Below are 27,013 nucleotides of genomic sequence, written 5' to 3' on the forward strand. Positions count from 1 at the left end.
TCACCACTACAAGGTGATGATCCAGGTTGTGGTGTTTACATGTCTGTGATATGTTTGTGTGATACCTGCAACGGTTTCTCTGGTTTGCAAATGTTCCCATGGACCCCCTTGACTTAACATATGTTAGAAAGTGGGTTCTGGCAAACAAACATTATGCCACAATATATTTGTTGTTCTTTACCATGCCACAAGTCTGTTTGTTATTTGTGCTGCAACAGACTACCGTGCCTATTGCTTCCCCTACCACGCCTAAGATTTCTGTTTTAACTGTTTGATTGCCAGTGGAATAATTTGTTATGGATTTTTATTCTGTTTTGTAAATATGAGCTCACAGAAGCAATGAAATGTGGAAGCTATCACTGCATCTTCTCAGAGAAGATGCAGTGATAGCTTCCAGAATCAGGGATTTCCACATTCTTAGTGTATCCTGCTCACAGAAGCTGTACTGATGTCTCCCATGAGTACTCTTCTTTCACATATTATGCCTCTCATATTAGTAGATCATTCATGCGAGCTGTTATTTGAATGAACTGACATTGGTTATAATATTAATCAATTCATGTTTTTTCCAGAGAGGATGGTTGGAGTTAAACCAATGATTATGTTCTACCTACGCTGTCAGAGGCAGTATGCTTTTGAATACAAGTTACTGGAAACTGCAGGAGAGGAGAGTGGTATTGTACTCAGGTCTTGGTTGCGGGCTTCCCATAGACATCTGGTTGTCCACTGTAAGAACAAAATGCTGGACTGATAGGCCATTTGCCTGATCCAGCAGGCTCTTCTTATGTTCTAACCCAGTGGTTCCCAACCTGGGGGCCATGACCCCCAGGGGGGGCACGAAGTAATCAGAGGGGCCACGAATAGTAAAGAAATGAATTTATTTTTGTTTAGTCTTCACTCCCTGGACACTTTCTGCTTCCCACTGCGGCTGCAGATGACACCTCCCCCTTGCTCCAAACAAAAGGGGAGGATTTTTGCTGAAGTGCCAGAGTGTCTTTCAGGCACACCAAGGGCAGGCATCTGCCTATAGAACACATGGCAGATGCCAAAGGAGGCTGAGGGTGAAGCTACCAGGAAGAAGAGGGGAATACTATCACTGACTCCCATCTCCTTGCACTGCCACTGCTGACAACACCCTTGCTCAGAATGAGAGGAGAGGGCTTTTTTTGTGAAGCAAAAAGAAGGAAGGCTGCAAGGAAAGGCTGCTTTCCCCCTTCCTTCCTGGCAGCCAGCCTGCCTCCCTGAGGGGAGGGGGTCACAAAAAGTTTTAAGCTTATAAAGGGGGTCCTGTACTCATAAAGGTTGGGAACCACTGTTCTAACCTATAAGTACTAATCCTCTTCCTATTGATTTGCCTTGTCTTAACTCTGCAATCAAGCCCTGCTGTTCCTTCCTTCCCCTCTAGTGTTGTGTTTATTTGACGTTTGCCTAAGAATAAAATCTTTTTAGATGGTGAGTTGTTTTAACCTCTTTATCCCTGTCACAGTTCTTCTAATCACTAAGGTCACAACCCTTTCTAACCCCCCTGACTAGCTTTTGCTTCTGGGCCCCCTTTACTTCTGTATCTGTTACAGAAACTGCTGGGAACTGTAGTACTTCAGGAGTGTCTAGAAAGAGACTACATTACTCATCAGTAGAACTAAAAAGGAAAAGCCAAAGTAGCAAGGTAAAGCCAGAAAGAGAGAGTCCATCGGAAGCTCTTTCCCAGGAATCTGCTTCAGTTTACCTTGCTGTAAGGTCAGCTTTGGCCCAAAAGTGAATTCTCCAACTATCCCCCTTCGAACGGCAAACAAGTGAACCCTAAACTCAAACTGCTCAGTCTGGACCTTCACCAGTGCTCCCTTACTGCATTATACAGCTCAGTTGTTCTAATTTAAGAAGAGTCCTGCTGGATCAGACCAAAGGCCCATCTAGTCTGTTCCCTGTACTTACAAGTGGCCAACCAGATGCCTATGGGAAGCCTGCAGGTATAAGGCTGGAGAGTTCAGCATTGAAAGTGATGTACATACAGAAGTCGGATCATCATTACCTGAAGGGAGCACAACAAGCTGGCTGTATCCCGATTGACCCAATGCATGTTGGACTCGTGTAGCATTACAGTTGATTGCCTGCAGTTCTTCCACCTGGCAGTAGAACAGCCCAGCATCTGCCATTTCTGCATTCTGCAGGACCAGACGAAAATCACCAACAGACGGGCAGTGGGGCTGCAACCTCCTTGTCATCTTCCCATCGCCATACTCAAGGATACCATTATTTTTCATTTTCACTAGCGTTTCAGTACTGGAATATTCTGACACTTTAAACCAACTGATGGAGAAGTGGGATGTGGGCTGTATTGGGTTTTGCAGGGTACAATTCAAGATCACATCCTCATTTTCGGTGACAGTAATGCTGTAGTTTGTTCTTTCAATGAACGGTTTATTTTCTGGTGGTAAACAAGGGGGAAAAGCTTTATTGGGCATAACATTTCACACAGTAGTATAGCAGCAAATTTAGAAGTGCTGGGTCCCTTCATGAGTCATGTTGTGCCCTCTCACAGCCACACCCCCTCACAGCCTCTTCTCTCTCACACACACACTACTTGAGCAACCCTCCTTCCAACCCCCCTGTGGTCAGAATTAAGTGGATTTTTCACCCACCCCAGCTTGCAGCCTGTCTCTTGCCCTGTGGTGTGGTGCTTCCTGTTCCTGTACCTCTTCCTCCTCTGCAGTCTGGCCTTGCTAGGGAGGCTGATGCTGAAGCCTCTGCTCTATCATTGCACCCAAGGGGTCCACCTCTCCTGCCCTCTCCTCCGTGTTGGTGGAGGTTGAGGATTGGAGGGGACTGGGAGGGGGACTGCCTGCAAAAAACATAGGGACAGAGCCCCAAAGCGTCCTGACAGCACTACACACCTGATTTCACATCTCAAAGCACTCTAATAACTGTTTGTTGGCACTAGGTATTCCCTACCCTCAGGAAATGTTCCAGGACATACCAGAAACAGCTGGTCCAAGCCATGTTTTATGTAACTTGGTGGAGTCACTGATATTGAGTATTCTCATCTGGATTTTTTAAGAATCAGTGCCTTCTTAAAGAATTACTAACTTGTCTAGACAAACATTGTGAGGAAAATATGCCTGCAAGCTTCTGCTTCAGACAGTAGTCTGGAGTTTACTTATGAGTAAATCTGTTTATGTGTTCATGTTGGAGCTGCTGTTTATAAGAACAAATTATTAAACCTGGGAGATCTATAATTTCAAACAGCAGGCTGATGTGCTTATCTGAAAGGAGACCAACCTGGAAGCAGGCATCTCAGTCACGTAGAACAAAAAATAAATCATTCTCTTGTGTTGGATCTGAAAGTATCCTCCCCCCGCCTATTATGAACCAAAAATATGTGGTAGATGTGAAAGGTTATCATATTATGACAACAGTCACATGCACACTCATCACGATATCATACAGGGATACCAAGGCTACCAGATCTAAAAGTGTATGTATTCATTGAAAGCACTAACTTGGGGAATTAGCAATGCTCTTGGAATCTTTTCCGGATACAGTTATGCATGCACAGAAAGGATTGCATTGGCTATGAATATCTGTCTTACTTTTTTTGGGTGGTGGTGGTTAGAACTGACCAATAAGAAACCAATATTAGTATGCCTTCTCCTGAGAGCTAGTGATATCCACATTGGTGTTGTGATTGTAATATTAGTTAATAAAAGGATAAAGGTTGAATAACAGGCCAATATAAGATGATTTAGAAGCAACAAACATGGCTTTGTGGCTTGAAAAGCCAGTACAAGAAACATACAGAGTGGAAAGGATTCATAATGCATTACACAGGCTAATCTGGTCACACATTGCTTGGACCATATGCTTAGTTACTATTGTGGAGACAGAGGAGACAGGAGGTAGAACAACCTCTAATGTCTCCATTCACCATGGGTTAATATCTAGGGTACAATTTTTACTGAAAACTTACTTAATCTTGTAGTTTAGTACAGGGAATATCATTCCATTACATTCTAGGCATGGCCACAGCTATCCATGCTGTAGTAACATCCCACATGGATTTCTGTGATGTGTTGTACACGGGGCTGCCTTTGAAGACTATTTGGTACAAGTGCTGGTACTGACCTATAAAACCTTAAACAGCTTAAGACCTGGATCTCTGAGGGACCCCTTCTTCCCAAGTGCTTATGTATTGAGCTCTGTCCCAGATCCCACTGCCATCAAGATGAGGTAGATGTGTCCTTTTCTCAGGATCAGGCCTATCATGAACCACACTGAGCCAATGTGGCTCTGGTGGCAAACTGGGAAGGGTGGCAGATTGTGCAGCCCCCATCTATTGCCTGCAGGTCTACCCATTACTACCACTGCCAATGGTTGCTATGGCTATAACTGGCCACCTGGCCACTACTGCAAGCTCCCTACTAATGCCTGCTTGCTTACTTATGCCCACCAGCAAAGTGGCGATGGTGCAGTTACTCTGTGAAGTGCCTCCCCATACCTTGCTCCAAGGAAGAGCAGGGAAGTGACGTCACCCTAGAGAACGTCTGTGCTGTGCCACCAGCTACTTTTTAAAATCACTTTAAAAGTTTAAAGAATCTTTAAAATTTGCTATCATGACAGGCACTTTCCAATGTGACCTCACTCACAATGCCTCATTCTCTTTCTCAGAGTGTAGCATTGAGATCTCCAGCGCTACCACCAAAAGGGTAAGCTAGGGGGAGCAGAGTCAACAGCAGTGGTGCGTGGTCTAACTTCCTCATGCAGCACTATGTCTTGCACCAGCCCTCCCATTTCTGTAATGGTACCCCAGCCGAGCTGAATCAGGAGAATTGCAGATGCAGTCTGTTGTCATTTCAGGGTCAGATGATTTTTTCCCTTCTAACCCCAGGCATTTTTAATGTTTCAAATTTGATATTTATTTGGTTAGACGATTATAGTATTGTTATGGCTGATCTATTTTAATGTAGTTATTTAGATTTTATTTATTTTGATTCAAAGCTGCTCTGAGAACTTTTGTTGTGAAAGGGTATTAACTACCTAAAACAGGGGTACCCAACATGGTGCACTCCATTTGCTGTAGACAGCAACTCTCATCATCTCTGACCATTGGCTGTGGCTGATGGGAAATGTCCACAACATCTAGAGGGTACCACATTGGCTCCCTCTGGTCTAAAAGATCCAGAAATAAAAAAATGTGGTTACCTGAAAGCGTAAAATGCACTGTGGTTTTTCCAGACTCCATCTTTCCAAGTTTGTACCAGCCACCATCTGTTGACCAGATCCATTCATCTACTATGCAGTAATATTTACCATGGGCATCATAATCCCCTGACAGAATAAGCAGTTGGTACAGGTATTTGGAGACCTTTTCACTATGGAACCTGGATTTCTGATGTGGAGAACTGAATGCTTCCCCATATTCTAATACGTTACTATAATTAGTTTTTATAATCAGCAGTGGAACTGCATCCACAGGAGAAAATGGGACAAAATACCAGGTAACTCCTAACTGAGAATCCTCATTGGTCAATGACAGGATTCTGCAGTCAATTTCTATATCTTCCTTGCTAGAGATTTCCAGAAACTTCGCATCCATGTTGACTCTTAGCTTGATTTCTAGATTAAGAAGAAAAAAGAGAATAATTAGCTAATATTGACATCATTATTAAAACACCACTCAAAAATAATGTTCAGAGGGGTAGCTGTGTTGGTCTGTTGCAGCAAAAACAAAGCCTTGTGGCGCCTGAAAGACTCAGATTTGTTGCACCATAAACTTTCCTGGACTAGAGTGGGCTGCACCAGATGAAGTAGACTAGCCTACAAAAGTTTATATATCACAATAAAGTTGTTTGTCTTTAAGGTGCCACAAAACTACCTTGCTGTTTTACTCAAAATTATATATTCTAACAAGACAGAATTTGGGGGGGAGGGAAAGAGGAAGCTTTGAAGAATAAAAAGGCAGGCAAGAATGGAGAATATTAGCAAATACATTTCTCTGTTCAAGGATCATTTGAAGATTTCAGATCTGAACTGTTATTGTGCTAACTGAACATTCCGTATAAGAATTGTATTTTAATATCAATATACTATACCAAGTGCACCATCTGAGAATTATCTCCAGTTACCATGGGGTTACCATGTTTTGTTTTACTTGTGCTCTAATTTACGAGTTCCAAATAGTGCTAGAGACAAAACTGAATAACTGCTGGCTTCAATATTTTTAAAAGGAGAGCATCCATTGCTTCTTCGTCTTCTCTTCTGTCTATATTGTTGATGGTTGTAGCAAATATGATAAAATCCCCAACATATTTCCACCATTGACTTTTATTTGATTACATTTATTTTACCCCATTCTTAAGCTGAATAGTCTCCCACAGCACTGTATAAAGATTAGTAGTAAAACAGTTCCTGCCCTCAGACTTACAACCTAAAAGATGTGGCAAACAAAGAAAAGGGAAGGAGTAGGGAGGAGAGAAAAAGCAAGTTCAGGAACCAATTATTAAAACTACAGTTTTGTTTAGCATCAAGGAAGAGTCCCTTGAAATCTAGCTCACTACTTTCCGATTTTTAATTATCTGAATGAGACCAAAAAAAGGTCATCCCTTTGGGGTTGCTGCTTTGGTGTCCTCACAGTGTTGCTGCTGCCTTTTTTATTGGTTGTTCTTGGGGCATTAGTGTCCTTTAAGGGTATAATGGCACAGGGGCAGCACCCTATGGCATCACAAAGGGAGACTGTTTTTATCTGATTGACTGGGCTGCTTCCTATGAGATAGTGAAGATGAGATGGTGCGAGTCTGTTGGTGGGGAAGAACTTAATCTCCAATGGTCAGAAGAGGGTGTTTATATTGCTCCAGGTGAAAGATGAGGCAGAAAAAAGTAGGGGTTTTTCTGCTGCTATTGTTCTTATTCAGGGGACAATTTTTTGGTACTATGATTACTGGTTAGTTGAATGTTGAGAATTGGGTGGCTGGAGTGATGTGGTGGGTGAAGTGTGATAAGTGACTGGGTATGTGGGAGTCTGTGTTCAGATTAGTTTTGTGTAGTGTGATTGTGTATGTGAATGATTTTGGTAATTGTAATATGGGATTTTTTGATAATATTTATAAGATTTTCTATGATCTATACTGTATGTTGCATTTTTATGTTGTATCTGTGTATTTTGACATTTCATATATGATTTACTTTTGTCTTTCTTATTTGTTTTACTGACATACATTGTTTTGAGATACTGAGCTGTGTCCCATGCTAGAGTAGACCCATTGAAATAAATTGACGTGGCTAACTTAGATTCATTAATTTCAGGTAATCCACTCTTGAGTAGGACTAGGGTTGGATACCACCCATTGTTTAATTATGTTATATGTATACAGTAAGTTATATATATATTATACATTATTGCAAACTTCTGTTGAATGCAATCAAACTAGGCACAGTAATTCTACCTCCACTTTAGTTTTTGCTGTATTGAGATTTTAAAATATCAATGGCCCAACTGCAGAGTTCTGACTAGATTGAGACAGAGGTCTAGAGAGAGGTCTGGAAAATGACTGAACACTATCCATCTTATCCATCTCTCTCTCTCTGGGCCTATCCATTGTTGTTGTTATGTGCCTCCAAATTGATTACAATTTATGGCTACCCTATGAATCAGCAACCTCCAGTAGCATCTGTTGTGAACTACCCTGTTCAGATCTTGTAAGTTCAGCCCTGTGGCTTCCTTTATGGAATCAATCCATCTCTTGTTTGGTCGTCCTCTTTTTCTACTCCCTTCTGTTTTTCCCAGCTTTACTGTCTTTTCCGTGAATCATGTCTTCTCATGATGTGTCCAAAGTAACCTCAGTTTCATCATTTTAACTTCTAGTGATAGTTCTGGTTTAATTTGTTCTAACACACAATTATTTGTTGATCTGCAATGTAACCCCCTTGTGCATCCATTAATTTGCTGGCATCCATATGACGTTCCCCATCATTTCAGACTTTCTCTAGAGAAATCCACATTTCCTATACTTTGCTATAAACAAATGATTATTTTTGTCCCGATTATTAACTACTCTAACATCTGTAGTGAGGATTTCTTTCCCCATTTTTTTTTACTATGGGTGGATGACTGGGTTAGATCTCACCCTCTATCCACGTCTCCTCCTTTCTTACAGTTCATTCCTGCTTCTGGTACTGAACCAGGGACTTTATCCTCCTCGCTTCTGTAGCTGTATCTCATTGCTTATTTTTTTAGCTACTATTTTACAATCAAATGTAAAATCAAATGTTTAATAAATAATGTTTCCACTTAAATTTTGCAATATTATGCAAACAATTAATTGAAAACACGGAATGTCCCTCTGTATTAGTAAATTTTAAGTAGTATGAACCATGTTGTATGTAAAAACCCAGACAAAGGTATTTTATTAAAAAAAGTTTCAGTAATGTTTGTTAGTAATAATAATAAATAAAAATGCAGTTGAAGGAATTTCGATTTAAACATAAACCTGTGCATGTATATTAATTAAATATATATACCCATTTTTGCATGCTTCTGGAAGAGGACATGAAAAGCAAACTACCATTATGGACCAATCATTGTAATGGGGTGGACTAAGGGGTGCGACAAAATGCAAAAGCAAATTAGACAACAACAACAAAAAGCCCACACATACAGATGCTTGAAAATTGGGTTTTAACAAATAAATCTGACCGCAAACAGGACATGGTATGGATAGCTTGACCACCGTTGTCTATGCACTGGTAACATCCAGGCTGGATTACTGTAATGCACTCTATGTGGGGCTGCCCTTTGGATTGGTCTGGAAGCTGCAGCTGGTGCAAAATGCAGCAGCATCACTGGGGCAGGGTATCATCAACATGTCACCCTGCTGCTGAAACAATTGCACTGATGGCCCATTAGCTAAGTTCAAGGGCCAAGTTCAAAGTTCTGGTTTTGCTGTACAGAGCCCTATACCAGCCTTTCCCAACCAGTGTGCCTCCAGATGTTGTTGGACCACAATTCCCATCTTTCCTGACCATTGGCAATGCTGGCTGAGGCTGATGGGAGTTGTGGTCCAGCAACATCTGGTGGCCTACTAGTTGGGAAAGGCTGCCCTATACAGCTTGGGACCAGGATACCTGAAATATCATCTAACCCCTTATATACCCAGTCGATCATTGCGCTCTGCAGGTGAGGGGCTCCTGCAGATACCATCTTATCAGGAGGTCTGTTCCACACAGCATAGGAAACGGACCTTTAATGTGTAGTGGCACTTACCCTTTGGAATTTCCTCCCCTTAAATATTAGACAGGCATAATCTTTGTTATCTTTTTGGCACCTACTGAAGACCTTCCTCTTTCAACAAGCCTATTAATTAGAGTTCTTATCCCAGTCTGCATCTGTGCTGGAATTGCTTTTTAAAATGTTTCTAAAGGGTTTTTTAAAAAAGATTTTTAATATATTTTTAAAGATGTGCTATTTTAATATTTTAAAGTCTGTTTTTAAGATGTTTTAGAGGGATTTTAGTGTTGTTGTTTGTTGTGCTGGGCTCCTACTGGGAGGAAGGGCGGAATAGAAATTTAATAAATCATCATCATCATCTTGAGGTCACCAACCGAATATTGAAAATGTGGATTTTGAGGTTAGGTATGGATGGGCTCTCTCCGATGTTCTCGCATTCAGAGTACCTGCGTGGTCATCTCCCTACTTCTCCTCCCTCACCTGCCCTGCTTTTCATTTTAATTCTCACTTTCTCTACACCTTGCCCTTCACATTCCCATTAAAGGGTTTAGTGCACATTGCTGCCTAAGTGAAAATTATCAGAAAGTGTATGGTGGGTGCTTTGGCTAGTTAACCTTTCCAACATGTGGAAATGGCAACTTTCTGGTTGTCACATTTTGTCACTTCTGATGAGCCATGAAGAGGTTTTGGGATGGAGTATAAACCAAAACCGCAGGAATTGGGGAAAGGACTGAGGGGGCTTCTCTGATCAAGATGCTGCCTGAACCACTTCATTCCACTACTTATCAGGGTTTCTGCAAGAACACAGAAAAAGAGAAAGGACTGTAATTGAGGCATCTACTTGAGAAACTCTGCTCTTTCATTCTTTCATTATTCTCATTAGATCCCTGAGCAGTATATTCAATTTCCATCTGAAGATGTCCATTACAAAAGCTGCTACAGTATTTCCAAAGTTAACATCTCTAAGGAAACCCTAGCGATTGCTTTTAAGTTTCCTGTCAGCTACGGTGGCCTTGCTAAAGAGAGATGACATGAAAGGAGAAATCAGAACCCACTTCAGCTTAATTAACTGAGCACAATCTCCAGTTTTCCTCTGTTGCTTTAAACCCGGCTGCTGACAGTGCAGTCTTTTCTCTCTGCGGTGGCAACTGAAGTATGCAAAAGAACCCGGCAACTGCTTCACATTATATGCACAGACTGTCAATGTGCATCTCTGCAATAACCAATGTCTACCCAGAGTGGGTGCGGAAAGCCCCCAGTATGAGGCATTTCAGAAAAACCCAAAACATTTCCCCCTTTCCACAGCATTCATCCAATGTATTGCAAGTAGCTTTCAGTTTCTGCTGTCATGTTAAGTTGTTGCTTAATCTTGACAAGCGGAACATGGGATTTTTTTAAAATTAAGAGGGTTTTATTCTATTTTAATTTATTTTATTAAATTTATATCCTGCCCTTTCTCCTAAAGAGGTCCAGGGCAGTTAACACATCAGGGAAGCAATACAAATTAAAAATAAAACATTTTAAAAACAATTAAAACCATCTAAAACATTTTAAAATAATAACCATGGTAAAACATTACACAAATTGAAAAACAGATGTAACCAAATCATTCAGATGGGCATAATGGCTGCATACACACCATACATTTAAAGTACACCCCCCCACCACCAATGAATCCTGGGAACTGCAGTTTGTTAAGGGTGGTGGGAACTGTAGCTCTGTGAGGGATAAACTACAGTTCCCAAGATTCTTTGGGGTGGAGGTAATGTGCTTTAAAAGTATAGTGTGTATGCGGTCATCAATGCTTCTTTTGCCACTTATAATGTTGCAGGTTTTCTTAGGGATTATCTATATCTATCATAAAGAGTCTGACTTGTTTTTCTTCAGATTGTTATAACATTCCTTGTACATTTGCAGTGTTGTATCAGTTTGAGTGGAGTGCAAGGAGAAGTAGGTTGAAGGTTCAATAAAAAGCACACACATATTTCTAGGGTTTCTGCTGGTTAAAGCCAGATCATGTCCATAAACAAGTATACCTGAAGCTGGACCATTCAAATTTCAGGAGCAGTCTACAACCATCTCTCTGTAGGGGTGGGGTTTTTTTGGGTGGGGAGCAAAATTTAAATTTACATTACTTTAAATTTAAAATTTAATGTAATGATCGCAAATGGCATGAAACTAAGAGACCATCTTCTCCCCTATGTCTCATTATGACATCTAAGATGAACACTCTTTTGCATGTGCAAATCCCCGTCAGGAAGAATTCTGCATTTTCCAGTATTGTCTAGTGGATTTTCATAGTCACGGTTTTGTCAAATCTATGTTTTGATAACAGTCACACTGCACCTTGGACTTTGTAGTTGTTAAACAATCATTAAAGTGCAGAGGTTTTCACTGTACTGCATTGTTGTTTCATAGTTTACCACTAAGGGGAATATCTCAAGAATACTGATGGTCTGCTATAAGCACAAAGATATTGTGAGAATAAATAATGCTCATTCATGTAAGTGGTTCATCAAAATCAGAACACAGGTCAAAATTTTGAACTGGTAAAATAGGAATATTCATCTTGAATCCATTTTCCCACATTGTAGTGAAAAGGCTATTCTTGACTTTATGGTCGGGTTCAAACAATCAGGTTACACAGAATCATGTGCCATGCCTGTACCATAGCTGTAAAACTCACTTTACTTGGAGATTTCCCAAAGTTTTTCAGAAGCATTTAAAGATATTTTCTATCTTGGCTGGCTTTTTATCATCTAAACTAAGTAATTTAGGAGTTCTACCATGAGTTTTTTTGTGTGTGCTACATTTTTAATACACAATGTATATGGATATCTTGTATCTAGTTGGCTTCCCACCAAGGGAAGATGTTGCCCAATGGATTAATATTTTGACAGCAACTTTAAGGGACAAATTGGACTGAGAGATAGTGATTTGCCCAAAGCAAATTGGTAAGCTTCATGACTAAACAGATAGTTGAGGAAGAACTCTTGCAACCCTAACCCATTATTCCCTGCCACTTGAGAATAGGCTGGCTGGAAATTTAAATAAATTAAATGTCATAAGGCAGGGCAGGGGTGGATGTTTGGGCTGTCTGCCAACTCTATAGCACAACATAAAATATATAACATTCAACCAATTGGATGGTGCTTCCAGAATTATCCATCCAAACTTTTGAGATAAATTTCCCAGAGGACAGTGGCTAATACTGTGGCAAAAGCAAAAGGTTTGACGAAGGTAATGGTTGCAAAGCACCTACCTGGTTTTGTGACCTTTATCTCAACAGGATTAGAGAATACCATGGCAGCTGCTACCATAGACAAATTTCTGGCTTGCCATGCATTCCTCCAGATTTCTGCTTCACACCTATACAACCCTGCATCTTGCCATGTGGCACTGTGGATTATGAGCTGGGAGAAAGAAGAGAGTTTCGAAATTTTTGTTTTCTTCTGGAATTGCATAAAGCCCAATCCCCATTCGATGGCGCCTCCAGCAGTGACTTTGACCACTCGCTGATAGCCACCACCCAGCTTTATGCTAGGTTGAAACTGCCAGGTGATGGAGATTGGCACATTGTTGGTGACGTCATTAGTGGACACCTTGCAAAACAGTTCAAACTCTTCATGCAGCTTTACATTTGGAACTCTGCTGCTCAGTACAGCTTTCAAATTCAGTCCTGTTAACCCAAAGAAAATAATTGTCACTACATCAGCATCAGAGAAACCTTGGCAATAGCTCTCCCAAGTGTCACCCAACTTCCATTTGTGGGCAATCTTGCTCACCTTACTTTTTTGGACATTAACCCTGGCTACCATAGAGTAGTTGACGTTGGCATCCTTGTTACTCAGAGAGATGCTGTGTTTCCCCCGACAGACTTTTGCTGAGCCCTACAGTGAATTATCACTAGTCACTACTTATCTAAAACCTCAAGTCCCATAGCCGAAGTAAGGGCAGATGTCATAAAATATACTCTCCATCATATCACACCCATTCTCTTGAACAGATGTTTGCTGACTTGGATTGTTTCCAAATCATCTGAGTCAAAATCATGAAAACATTGCCTTGGGCTTGTCAAGAAATAAGCCAGCTCAGTTATTGACCATTCAAGAGTGCAGGAATGATGTTCCAGGAGTACTTTATATGCCTTTGCAAGACACTGTCTGTGTTGCAACTAGAGTTGGTTGGTCCCAGATCACCTTGAATGAAAAGGCAGCCATACATCCAGGGTGGGGGGGGGACCAAAGATGAAAAATATCACAGTATTTTTACAGTGTTAGGAAGTTGCTTTATACCAGACCAAACCAGACCATTGGTTCATACAATTATCTTATACCAGGCCAGACCATTGGTTAATGTAGCCCAGTGCTGTCTAGTCTGAATGGTAGTGGCTCTTCAGGGCCTCAGGCAGAGGTCTATGACATCACCTGCTCCTGCTCCTTTAAATGGAAATGCCAGGGATTGAACCTGGCACCATTTGGATACAAAGCATATACTCTACCAATGAGCTATGATCCCTTCCCAACTCTCTATCTGCATCTACGTCTCTTGAGGCAAGAACCACAACGTGCAAAGTTGTGTATAGCGTTAAACCTGGATAATTAGACAGGATAGCTAGAAGTATATGAAAAGGAAAGGCTACAAGATGAACTTACCCAGTGGTTCAACTTCTGTTGAGATTTCCTGTGTGTTTCTCCAGTTCCTGCCCTTGGACCATGCTGTCATTTCACAGCGATAAAGACCAGTATCCTTAGCAGCTAAAGTGTTGTAGATGGTCAAGATGAAAGCAGAATGGTCCATCTTCTCTAATTTGAGCTCACCATGAGCACTGCGCTCCAAATAGGATGTACCTATCTTTAGTCTGCCATCTTGATCCATGCTGGCTAAGAGCACTGGAGGATCTCTGGCCTTCTGGATATGCCACCAGTTCACAGATAGTGAATTTGCAGCTAAACTCACATTACAGTGGAAGACCAAAGTTTCTCCTTCCATGATTTTTTCTTTATTGACCCCCACAAACAATTGCAAGTGGCTTTCTGTGAACAAAAGGTAGAAAGTTACATAGATGGGTAAATATGGATCAAAGGGATAGAAGGCAGAAGATACAGAATAGACTTGCATTTTGGCACTTTGACACAGGAGATATTTCAGTTTTCTACTTGCATTCCCAGTGGTTCTTGGGAAGGCATCTCCGATTACTTCTTGACACTTGTCCTCTTTCCTACTTAGAGATCATGTACACAATCATGATATCTTATCCTTTACTGAGGTGACCTCTACATAGGACAAATGTCAGGTGTGAAAAGACTAGTCATCTTTCATTTGGGTGGCCTTTGGGTTCTTAACATGTAGTTTCCCATAATACTGAGATCATCAAATTCTTTGGTTTTAACAGATCACTGTGATTGAGAGGTCTACTGTCCCCTACAATCTACGCTTTTCACTTTGGCACTCATATGGCTACAAAGTGTTGCAAAACTGGTCTGCTCTCCATTTTGTGAAGGAGGTCTGAAACAGATATCCATTCAGACATGACTAAAAATGGATCCTAAACATCTTAAGCCCCAAATTCAATGCTATCACTCTGTCATGGTTTAGCCCTGCCCAGACCTCAAACCTAAGATTTGGACAGATAAGGACCAAGAGCAGATATTCACACTGCCAATTATCTTGAGGAGCCATTGGATTTGGACATCCGTACCCCAGGACTGGAAGTCTCCTTACTAGCTGCCTGGGTTTCTGGCTGGCTCTCAGACCACCACCACCACCCACCTCCCCCAGGACTAGAGGAACAGAGGAGATGACAAGCCATGCAGGAGCCTCAGAGCTGCTGCTGAAATGCCCTGGCTGCTAGCTACCTGTGAAGCTACTCAGGAGGAGGGAGAAGTGCATGGAAAAAAACCTGCTTGGATCAGGGCCTGACAGCCAGAAAGGGTCCTCATACAGGACAGCCAGTTCATGTATAAGTTTTAAGTCTTCATTGTAGTTTAGACTCATTGTAGACTCATTGCTTCCTTGTAGTTTAGACTCATGGACTCTTATCCCAGCTCCAGCCTTCTTGACCTTTGGAAATGGACTTACTGCCTCCTTCCTTAGATTTCATTGCAGATGTGCTATTGAGCTTATGTTCCTTTGTAACAGTTTGAAAAGGAGCATTGTTCAAGATAATGGTATACCAAATCATTGCATTTGGGGGCTTCCTAAGTTTAGAGATGGTTAATTTATTTGTTAGAGTCCTATCTCCCCCTCCTTTCTACTGAATGATGCTCACTCTGTTAGCCTCTTATTATGAGCAATTTAGGAAAAAAGAAAATATGGTGAATGAAAAATAAAAATAAAGAGTAAAGAAAGTTCTGTTATATGATATTATAATGGTGTGCTATTGTAACACTCACAATCTTGTTTTAGGTGGTTCACTCTTGTGGGTGGGGTGAAGTAAGAGCAAACGCTGCTCGTGGAAAAAAGAAGACGAAGAAAGAGCATGTGTGGAGCTGAAAGATGGTCTTGGGTGTGGTTGCTCAGGAAGCGACTATTTAGTTAACCCCCTTAAGGTGCATATATATATCTATATTGTATTGAAGTAGGGAAGAGCATGGGGAATATGTATATATTTGAAGGGTGGTGATTTGTATATGTATTCTTTAATCATAGAGCCTTGTTCAATTGATGGACTTTCTTGGCCTTGCTGAAACTGCAGTGATTCAGAGCAATAGGACAGAGTGCTATTCATCTCCTTAAGATGAATTCTGGGGGCACGGTGGAAATTGTATGGAATTGCATGGAAAGAAATTGTAGTGGGGATTTACAGGGAGTGCTTATTCCCTAGGAGGTTGATTTCTGGGACCCAGTTTCTTCCTTCTTGCTCACGCATACAACTCCTGATGGAGCTGGTGTTCAGCTGGGCCAGTGGCTCCCAAGCGGGAAGTGGATGCTGCGGAGCTTTCTGCTGACTCCTCCGCTGCTACCCCCCCTCCTCGGCTGGCTTTTCACCATGTGGATTGCTCTGTTATACATGTTAGATATATAGTAGAAATAGTGATGTTGTGATTAGAGCATTGGGTTAGTGGAGGGGAAATCAAGAGTTCAAATTCCCACCCAGTCATGAATGTCACTGAGTGACTTTGGAACAGTCACTCTCAGCCTAATTTAGTTTACAGGCCTGTTGCGAGTATAAAGAAGGGGGAAAGTGAATTGTGTATGCCATCTCCCTGAGATCATTGGAGAAAGGTGGGATAACAAATTAAATTATCGATCAAATAATACTATTAAAGGGAACAGTAGGCAGAATTTAAAGAGATAACAGAAAACTAGAACTCTCTTGGTATCCATATTCATCTGGCAAATGGAAATGTTAACTTGTCAAACTAAAAACGATTTAAAAAGTGTGTCTTATTACTGCACTGTAGAGATATGGAGATGTAAAGCTCTTCGTAATTGGGAGGATGACTTCATATTCAGTCCAGAAGGGTTAGCAAACCACAATGATAACATTCGTTACTAGTTCCCAGCTCCTTCTTTGCACAGAGGTTTACACCACAGCTCAATTAGAAAAGTTAAAAAGGAACTAAAGCATATATACCCCTGAACTCCAAAGTAAGCTTTGGTATGCCACATAACTCGCAGGCAGGGATATTCATGAGATTTAAGGGAGTGGGAACTTAGCTTCCCTTCATCCTTAATGAAACTTCCATCTATTCTTGGGCTACAGACATTCCTATATAGTTGCCTCATGCAAATTTTCAAGAGCAGTTTGCCAGAATTAAAAAAAAGAACAAAACTTGTAGTTGAGGAGCTTTGTAGAAAGGCCCACAAAAATAGGACAGGAAACAATGGAACAAAGAGATGCATACGGAGAAAAATAGGAAAATAGTGAAAGCATTGGAATGGAATCCTTAACTAATGAAGATGACCAATAAAGAAAAGCTAGAGAGAGAGAGCCTGAAGTGGTGATGATATCACCACATCAGACTATTCCTACTTTGCAAACCAAGGCTGGAGACAGACAAAAAAATTTTCCAGAGAGGCAAAATCAGTTTTGAAAGAGGGATCCTGGGGCACTTATTTATCCTGCTACTCCTGATTAATAGAAATTTGTATAATTTCAAAATGCTGCCAATGCAGGAAATGGGCTACACCACAGAGGAAGTGATGTCTCTTTCAAACCACTTCCACTTCTTATTATCTGGCTACAGCCCACAATGGAAAGATGGTACAGAGAAAAGGGCACACTTCTTGTTCCCCAATGCCCTGATACTTTCTTCACCATCTTAAACCTCATATTTGCAGAATGTACATCTCCCATAGAATTTTGGGGAGTGATGTTTGATTGCCTAATTGGGAGTCTCTGGTCAGTTCTGAATGAATACTTGTACTGTAGGACTATTGTATGCTGTAGAATGCTCCAATCTAGTTCTTATTGCCGCCCTGGGCTCCTGCTGGGAGGAAGCGCGGAATATATATCAAATAATAAATAAATAAATGCTATACAATTGAGTTTTGATTTAGTGTTTCCTTGCAAATGGCATCAGTGAACCCACAACCCAGGATTTTTTTCCTCCCTATATTATGTTTGGAGGAGAACTGCATCACTGACCTCTAAGCTTCACATCTATATTGATGCCCAATGAAGACTTTTGTTCTGTAATAGCAAATGAGCCAGTGGGAGCCTTCCCAATTTCAGAAACCTCAGAGCTGTATGTGTCATCCTTCAGTTCCATCTGTTTTATTCTGAGGATGTACTTATCATTGCTCTGCTTCTTCATTAGGAGGTTTCCCACATGATATCTTTCCTTGTTGTCAGTTTGAAAGGACAAGGCATCATAATGATCAATACTAGCTATTACCATACTGTGATGGTGCCAAACCACCCGGAACCATCTGTGTTGGGTATTCTGGGCTTGCACAGAGCAATTTATCTGCAAGACTTCACCTTCCAGAAGAGACCTCTTAGCAACAGAGATGTTCACATAAATATTTTTATTCACTAATAGGCAAAAAACCTTGCAGTTTACCTATAGCAAACAGATGTTTCTATCAAACCTTAAAAAGCAGGAAAATTGAGCAGCTATAGTGAATGCACCAGGGGAGCAGGTGACCTGACCTCCTCTCTGAGATATTGTACTGCCCTACAAATTTGTCAAAATGCCAACACAATTTGGGTTGGTCTTTCACAGTCCAACCCACTTGCTGTGTAGCTTGGAAGAATTTGGTAACATGTGCCTCTTGGAGATATTGTACTGCCCTACAAATTTGTCAAAATGCCAACACAATTTGGGTTGGTCTTTCACAGTCCAATCCACTTGCTGTGTAGCTTGGAAGAATTTGGTAACATGTGCCTCTTGGAGATTGGGTGGGTGGACACTGGGCAGAGGAGAAGCCCCTTTCCTTTCCAAAAGGTAAACATTGGGAACAGTATCATTCTTTGTCAGGGTTTTCCCCACCTTTTTATTCTACAGCAGGCACATGTAGCCTCCCACCCAAATTTAAACCAAAGGTGTCCCTGGTCACATCCACACCAAACTTTTATTTCACTTTAGGCAGTCATGGCTTCTTCCACAGAATCCTGGGAAGTGTAGTTAGTGAAGGGTGCTGAGAGTTGTTAGGAGATGCCTGTTCCTCTCACAAAGCTTCAATCAGAGTGGCTGACTGTTAAACCAGTCTGGCCACTAGAGCTCAGTCAGGGGAATAGGAGTCTCTTCTCAGCACCCTTCACGAACTACGCTTCCCAGGATTCTTTAGGGGAAGCCATGACAGGCTCACATGAAATCAAAGTCTGATGTGGGTGTGGCCCCCTGATTAGGTAAGCCCAGCAGCTGGGAGTCTGGCTTTTAGAACACTGACAGTTGGTTCTTACTGAGCATGCCTGACATCATTGAGTCCAAGCCAAAATTTCTTAAATTAATTAAAAATCAGCCAGGCATTTTTTTAACTTTTAAACTGCAGAAGATGAAGGTCAGAGTAAGGGGCAAGGTCAGTAATAAAATTTCAGGTACTCTGTGAACATGGCTGATTTTAATTAATTTCAACAGATTATGAGAACTCTTGACAGAAAAAAGTCCAAAAGGGATCTGGTGTTTTCTCTCTCTCTTTTTACACTTTGAACTCTCTATTCTCTCTGACTGTTTTGTGTGTCACCATGAAAATTTAGAGGGTTGTTAAGCGTTTCTGAGTTCAGGACTATACGTTTTGTAAGGTTTTGTTTTGAAATGAGCTTATGGGAAGGATCAGAATAGCATGGGGGTATTTTCAATTTAACATTGCGGAATGCGAAAAATCCATGCTGACTATAGAAATACACATAAGCAACAGTATTTAAAGACAGGTTCAGTTTTGCCTTTCAACTGGAAGCTTTCTTTTTCTTCACCAGGCCTATGGCAAATTTTCATGAGAAAAAAATCTTCATCATGAAAGCAGGAGTGGGGGGCTGCCGGAAGCTAACATATTCTATGAAACACTCTGCTTACTTTGTTAATACTTGTTTACAGCTACAAAATGAATGCAGCCTTGGCAACATTCCCACCCCACACACTGTCTTTGTCCTAGGACCACTGATATAATTATTCATCTGCCTTTGGCTATCAAGGATTTGGAGACACATATCCCAGACTGAGACCTGGTGGCTGCTTTTTCTTCAAAATAAAAATGCCCAGGTTAAGCACATCTGTTAAGTTTGGCCCTTGGTGTGGATGTGGTGATTGAGTGAAGCACCTGCATCCTCATTAAGTGAGATGGTTCTACAGATGAAAGAATGAACAGATTCTCTTAATAATTTGGATTAAAACAAGCAGGTGTGGAGAGGATGAATGAATAGGTCCTGCAGAAACTTCAACAACAGCTAATAGCTAGGTAGAAAATTGAAACTGTTTTTGTTGAAATTATTTTGTGTCTGTCAGCCATAACTGTTCCCACAACCAGAAAAAAAAGAGGAAGGAGGAATGTGGCCAAGGGTAGATTTCAGAAACATTTCCCCACTTCAAATGTGACTCTTTGGTATCTTGAAAAAAAGTAAGAGTGTTTGGGGAAAGGCCATAGTTCAGAGGTAGGAGATCTGCTTAGCCTGCAGAAGATCCCAGGTTGAATGCTGGATATCTCCAGTCAGGGTTGGGAAAGACTCCTGTTTAAAACCCTAGAGAGTCACTGCCAGTCAGAGTAGACAATATGGAGCTAGATGGACCAGTGATCTGACTCAGTACAAGGCAACTTTCTATGTTTCCTGTGTTCCTGTGCTGTGTGTTCCCTAATGTCCACAAAATTTCAGACCTCTCTTTCCATGCATCCAAAGACCAAGATGTTGCAGCTAATCATAGCTAAGGCTAGTTTAATTGCTTACTGCATATAAATTATCCAAGGCATTGAATGCTGGTTCATAAATAATTCAGAGCAGAAATCCTGAACAGATATTTGCCATTCACAAATATTTACTGAATATCTTATACCAACAATGTGGAGCTTTTAACCATGTAGTTTCAACCTAGAAGAGGATTAAAAAGCATCCTTCTTGTTAAGATAGATCAAGTCATATTTCTAAAGTGTACTATGTAATTTAGATTGCAGCTCCCTTGTGGGGAGGCACCACATTCCTTTCTCTGTGTTATTGCAGTGCCAATCCCACAGCAGAGCCCAACATATCATAATTTAACAAATGGAGGAGCACTGATGTGGGGAGGGAAGGAGGACAAACATTTAGATCTCTAATGCTATGTGGAACGATGCACTGATAGATTCATTAGAAAACTAGAATTTGGGCTCTAGGAGCCTAATGCACTGGTGTTATGGATCATCATACCAAGGCACAGGATTTGGTGTTGAGTCCTCTGATCAACACAAAGGGCGAGCATGCTTTTATGCCAGCTCTAGAACCTAGCCCTCTCTCTGTTACTTTGGTACTATCATCCCAGATCCCTACAATACACAGTTGTGCAGCAGAAGATTCCCTGATCTTCTTGGCAATGACTGGGTGTGGGAGGGAGCTGGGTCTCCTGCCACCCTTTGGCATAAAATGCTGAATGTTTTTCAAGATGCATAGAAGCTGTCAGTGTTGAAACAAAGCAGAACTAGCCATAACTGAGGGTAAAAGGAACAGGATAGAATTGGCTAGTTAACCCTCAGTTCCCAAGCACAGCATCACATTTCAACAGCAGCACAACTTTAGCAACTGAAGCAGTGGTTCCCCCCCCCTATTTTACACCATGCATTCTTTAGCCAATCTCATGGTTTATACTTGTATGATCGATGGTCCTTGAGCGCCTCTCCCCACCCCAAGGCCCTCTTAAGTTGAGCCTTTGTACACCTGCATCTGATAGGGAAGACAGTGTCATTTCTCCTTGCATGGAGAGATTGCTTTTCTCTTGCATCCTTCAATAACCTTTGTGAATCTGCTATGACAGAGCCACGAAGCAGCAGAATTTTAACTTATTTTTATTTTATAGTTTGCTGAATGGCTGATTATATAGAGAGGCATTGGTGAACTGGGGAATGAAAAAGCCAAACGTTTATACATAATGCTACTTGCCAGCACTATAGTTGGCTCCATAGAGGTCTTCAGCTTTAAATTTTCTCTTTCATTGCTCCCTTCCCAGCCTTCCTGGTCATGGATACACAATCTCAAATTACTGAATCACTTGCAAAGTTTGTATTCAAAATTATAAATATTCATAAGCAATGCTTACCATTATTATTTGTTATTATTTTATATCCTGCCCTTCCTCCCTTGTGCTCTAATCTTGTTTAAATTTCCACCAATGAAAGATGTAATGTTAGTGGGCTCTCTTGCATTTTTGAATCTCTTTCCCCCTCATTGTATGGAGTCAAATATTTGTTTTTTGGAATGTGAAGTTTGTCAGAGCTGTATAGAAAGCTCAGAGTAAAATAGTGAATCAAGTTGTTTGCATTTGCTAGGAGATATGTTTACAATAATTCTCTCATAGACTTTCAAGCAGCTCATAGCCTCTTTCATAATGGCAGTATATATGACTGGTGGAAAATACAGATCTTACCCAGGCTTCTGATGGTTAGTGATGTTTTTTCTGTCTGTTTCCGGGCAATATCTTTCCAAGTTTCATCAGGATCTTGAATCCATTCCACTGCTTCACAATATACTTCCCCCTGGTCCGAGGGTTGTATGTTGACAATGGACAATTTATATTGTTTGCCCCCAATTTTGTCTAGCCTAATATCTCCTGAGGAAAACCTTTGATTATAGGAGGATCCTGGAAGTAAGACAAAATCTCTGGACACAGAAAGAATTCTCTGGGCTTGTCCATCGCCTTGTTCTTGAAGAAGATACCAGGTAACAGAAAGATGGGTGTGTTGGGCTGTTGCTGTTGACGCTTCACAAATGAGTTCTAATGAATCCCCTTGATCACGGATGAGAGCCTGTGGCTTCATGGTGGCAGAGAGCATGTCTGGAATTACTAAAACAAAAGGAAGATAGAAATACAAGAAACCCTCTGAAAATTAAGGGCCTCACAGGGTTGTTGTGAGGGTAATAAGGGGGTTCATATATAACACCCTGGTTCCTTGAAGGAAAAGCATGTTAAAAATGTAAATAGAGGTAAATTATTAGATTTAGTGGAATAAGGAGGTCCATCATTTAAACTGGACTATCAAGGAGCCTCTGTGATACAGAAGTTAAACAAATAAGAGTCATTTATTATAAGGGAGCTAGACTCTGACAGCATCATATAGTTTTCCAGCTGTATGATACCATGCTGTCTGTCCAGATAAAGCAAACTAATAATGGAGGTCCAGAGCTTACAGGCAGAACAATTAGGCAAATTGTCCTGTCCTGCAACTCCCTTCTAGGGCACCTTATTTAGAAGCTGTCACAGGGTGAAACTGGTTCTCCATGTTCATTCAAAGGCTTCAATAGCTGCTGTACAATATAAGCCTGAACAACTTTTGACCTCCAATCTCAGCCCAGCCAAGCAGCCATGTATAGTGGTGTCCTATTAGCAGCTTGAGAGCCAGTGTGGTGTAGTGGTTAAGGTGTTGGACTATGACCTAGGAGACCAGGGTTTGAATCCCCACACAGCCATGAAGCTCATTGGGTGACCTTGGGCCAGTCATTGCCTCTCAGCCTCAGAGGAAGGCAATGGTAAACCCCCTCTGAATACTGATTACCATGAAAACCCTATTCATAGGGTCGCCATAAGTCAGAATCGATTTGAAGGCAGACCATTACCAGCTTCCGTTTTTGCTGTTTGCCTGGAATGGCAACAACTGGTGGGGTAGTCAAATTCTTGATAAGCTGTAATAAGTATCTGATGGGCTGTGCAATCAGCTTGATGGGCCAAAGATTGAATAGGTAACTACTAAATGACCTGAAAATAATTGGAATAGGCAACCTATCATACCAGAAAGATGCATTTTGGCACTGTAAGTCCCAAGATAAGTATCATCTGTGTTGGGTGTGTGACACTCATATTCACCAGCATCCTCGTCTTTGAGCTCAGAGATGTGCAGCAGAACAGAATCTCCTTGGATTCTTTCTAAGTAGATCTCCCTACTTCTGACACGTTGAGAGTAGATAGCATAAGGAAAGGAGTTGTCATCAGTGCTGATAATCTGCAGTTCTCTCTGTGGGGCAGATGGCAAATAAATGGACCAACGGAAATTCTGCTCCTGTGATCCCTGATAGCCACTGACATTACACCAGATGGTGATGTGGTAGCCTCTTGCTCGATAAAGAAGTCCCTTCTGAATGGACACCATCCTTTTTCCTGCACAGAGATCTGCACACAATTATAAAATGACAGGGGAGTTAGTTAACTGAATTATAATAAAGCAAATTCTTCCAGAACCTAGCTTTGAAAAAAACAAACAAGTTTTATTTTGAACAAAGTACACTTACAGTGTCTGAAAGACAAAACTGGCAAATTTTTAATGTTCATTAGTCTCATGCCACAATGCACAAACCCTACCAGCTTGATGCAATAATTATGTTTAAGACATAATGCTGTGTTTTGATTTCTTTAATTTCCTCCCTTTTTCTTTTTAAACATCTGGTCTTCATGATTCCCTATATTTGGGCTTCAAATTCTGGTGCTGCTTGCAGGCTTTCCATAGGCATCCAATCGGCCATTGTGAGAGCAGGATGCTGGACCAGACCATTGGTCTGATCCAGCAGGCTCTTCTTGGACAAAAAGCTGAGCTTATAAAATTTATTTATTTATTTATTTGTTTGTTTGTTTGTTTCATTTATAGACCGCCCATAGCGAGTGGCTCTCTGGGCGGTGTACAAAAAGGTTAAAATACAAAATATCAACAATAAAATCAGACAACAAACAATAAACACAAGCAGCAACTAAAGAAAAAAATAAAAAATTAAAAAATTAAATTATAACATAAACGCTTAAAATGCCTGGGAGCATAGCCAGGTCTTAACCTGGCGCCGAAAAGATAGAAGCGTAGGCGCCAGGTGTACTTCTTCGGGGAGGCTGTTCCACAGTTCGGGGGCCACTACAGAAAAGGCCCTAGATGTTTATCATTGCTGTCAAATGAACACACCATGCAATTTTCAGCTTTTTATTCTAAATGTCCAGGATGGGTCTAAATTTTGCTAACAGCACTGGACTAATAGTCTAACAGAATGGGGACATCCAATGTTAGTCATACTCAGTAGGACTAATGCTGGATATTACTCTGTGTTATTACATGCTTGTATCCATAGAAATAATTCCAAAAGCCAGGTCAATTGATGCAAAATCTGACATCAAAACTTATTCAAAGACAATATTATGTTAGCATGCTAGTTGCAGACAACCAGCTGTAGGAATTACTGAAGTATTAATAAATTTTAGCAGCAACTTAGTTAAAAAGGGACACTCTAGTCTTTGAGAATTATTATGAGAGCTAATAACTTTAGATCAGGGTAGCTAACTTTTTTCAACCTGAGGGCTACATTCTAGGTTAACCAGTCCTCCAAGGGCTGTGTGGCAGCATGCATGCACTCACTGCACACACAAACTCACAGATGCAGACCAAATGTCCACATGCATGCATGAACAGAGAAAGTACACTCACACCATACTCATCCCCAGTGCAGCACTGAGCTGAGAGGAGAGGTTCAATCATCTTCTGTTGGCTTAGTGCTGCAGTGGAGAAATCACCCCAGTGCTATAATGGGAGTACGTTGGGAGCTGGTGGGACACTAGAAACGTTTTTATCAGCCTGTTCTAGGTTATGAGTTCACCACACCTTCTCTAGATGTTTTCCCAGAACTAGCCCAATACATCTCCGGACTAACTGATTTTGTGAATGCAAATGGATTTTGACTCAGAACAACAGAACCTGTAAATTCAGGATTAAAGTTAAGTAGATCATTTTAAGATAGATGGTTCACTAGACAAGCAAAGTGGCAATTCCCCTCCCTAGCGTTAAATATAGTAACATCAAAGACTAGATTTATCTCCAAGGGTGCTGAAAAGCAATGGAAATTCTTGGGTGATATAGAAAAGAAAATCTTGCAGAACTTGAAATCCCAATACAAAAAACAATATGTTGCCCATGCTACTCTCTTCTCAAGTGGCCCTTTAATAGGATGCAAAAAGATGCTGTTATTTCCCCCCTTACACTTAACAGTAATAATAATAATGCTATTTCCAAGAACGAAAATATGTATGTAATCTATGGAACATTACGAAGAGGAGACACAAGAGCAACCAGCAGCATAGAGTAGGATTCACTAAAGATGAAAAGGATCACCAGATCCTGATGTTCATTATGAAACAAGCAAGCAACTGTAGATTGGGAATTCATTGCACACAGCCAATTGTGGTGCTGCCATTCATTCTGAAGCTGCTGAAGAGGTGAGTACAAGTGACAGGGTAAGAAGTGCTCCTCAGATGCAGCATGATTCACCACCAATCCAAACAGGAGAGAAATCTATGGAGAATAGGGGTGATATCTAATGCCAGTCCTACTTAGAATAGACTCGTTGAGGTTAATGGACATGACTAACTTAGGTTCAATAATTTAATTGGATCTACTCTGAGTAGGATCTAGTTGAACATAGCCCTAGGTCTTTCAGTGTCTGTTAGCTGTGCCAGATGAATTAAATCTTCACAGTGTGGGGAGGAGTACACTTGAATAACATATGCTAGAGGCAAATGACTGGGGAAAGCCATCACATTCATGCTCTAACTGTGAGCATCCAAAGTGTCAGTGGCCACCTGGATGCAAGACAGACTGTTGGAGTAGACTGACATAGCTCTAATATACCAAGACAGTTCTTGGATTCCAAGGGTAAGAAGTTTGTGACCCTCCAAATATTGATGGACTCCAACTCCCATCAGCCCCAGCCAGCATGGTCAATGGTCAGGGATGAAGGGAGTTGGAGCCCAACACACTTGGAGGGCCACAGGCTCCTCCATTCATCCCTGTTATATTCTTATGAAAACTAAAAATATTATATGAAACTCACCAAGGAGCAGGAGGAGCACAGCTGTCAAGCACTGAGTGGGTCCCATTAGTTAAAATAGACTTTCTTCCTCTGCAAGGAAGAAATGTCTCTTCTCTAGTTGAGCTCTAGCAACTAACATTACCTCAATAGCGGAGGGGAAGCTGTCTGTTGCCTCTTGCTGTGGTTTCCTCTCTTTCACAGAAGACAAACCGAAGATGCAACTTTTCTCAGAAACACACACATGAGTCCATGTACATTAACATACAGCAGGGATGGGGAACCTGTGGCCAGTGGTGTGCTGGTAAATATTTAACAACCGGCTCTCCGGGAAAAAAAATCCAAGCTGGATTTAGAAAGGGAAGAGGCACCAGAGATCATATTGCAAGCATACTCTG

At 41.1% G+C, this 27,013-nt stretch overlaps 1 protein-coding gene across 2 annotated transcripts in view; it reads right to left on the bottom strand.

The window, feature by feature from the left end:
* LOC133385924 (immunoglobulin superfamily member 2-like) overlaps positions 1 to 26,727 on the bottom strand; it is a 29,325-nt gene extending 2,598 nt beyond the window's left edge. Inside the window, exons 1-7 of one of the 2 annotated variants that reach the window (XM_061629508.1) lie at positions 26,640 to 26,727; positions 23,572 to 23,949; positions 22,213 to 22,629; positions 13,873 to 14,253; positions 12,480 to 12,896; positions 5,197 to 5,610; positions 2,030 to 2,425 (exon numbers count right to left, since the gene is read on the bottom strand). In XM_061629508.1, coding sequence (XP_061485492.1) covers positions 2,030 to 2,425; positions 5,197 to 5,610; positions 12,480 to 12,896; positions 13,873 to 14,253; positions 22,213 to 22,629; positions 23,572 to 23,949; positions 26,640 to 26,685 — 2,449 coding nt within the window. In that variant the 5' untranslated portion in view covers positions 26,686 to 26,727. The remainder of the gene's footprint in view (positions 1 to 2,029; positions 2,426 to 5,196; positions 5,611 to 12,479; positions 12,897 to 13,872; positions 14,254 to 22,212; positions 22,630 to 23,571; positions 23,950 to 26,639) is intronic. The other variant, XM_061629510.1, reaches the window with a different exon arrangement.
* Positions 26,728 to 27,013: the final 286 nt, after the last annotated feature.

Source organism: Rhineura floridana, chromosome 5, assembly GCF_030035675.1.
Source record: "Rhineura floridana isolate rRhiFlo1 chromosome 5, rRhiFlo1.hap2, whole genome shotgun sequence".
Lineage (NCBI taxonomy): Eukaryota > Metazoa > Chordata > Lepidosauria > Squamata > Rhineuridae > Rhineura > Rhineura floridana.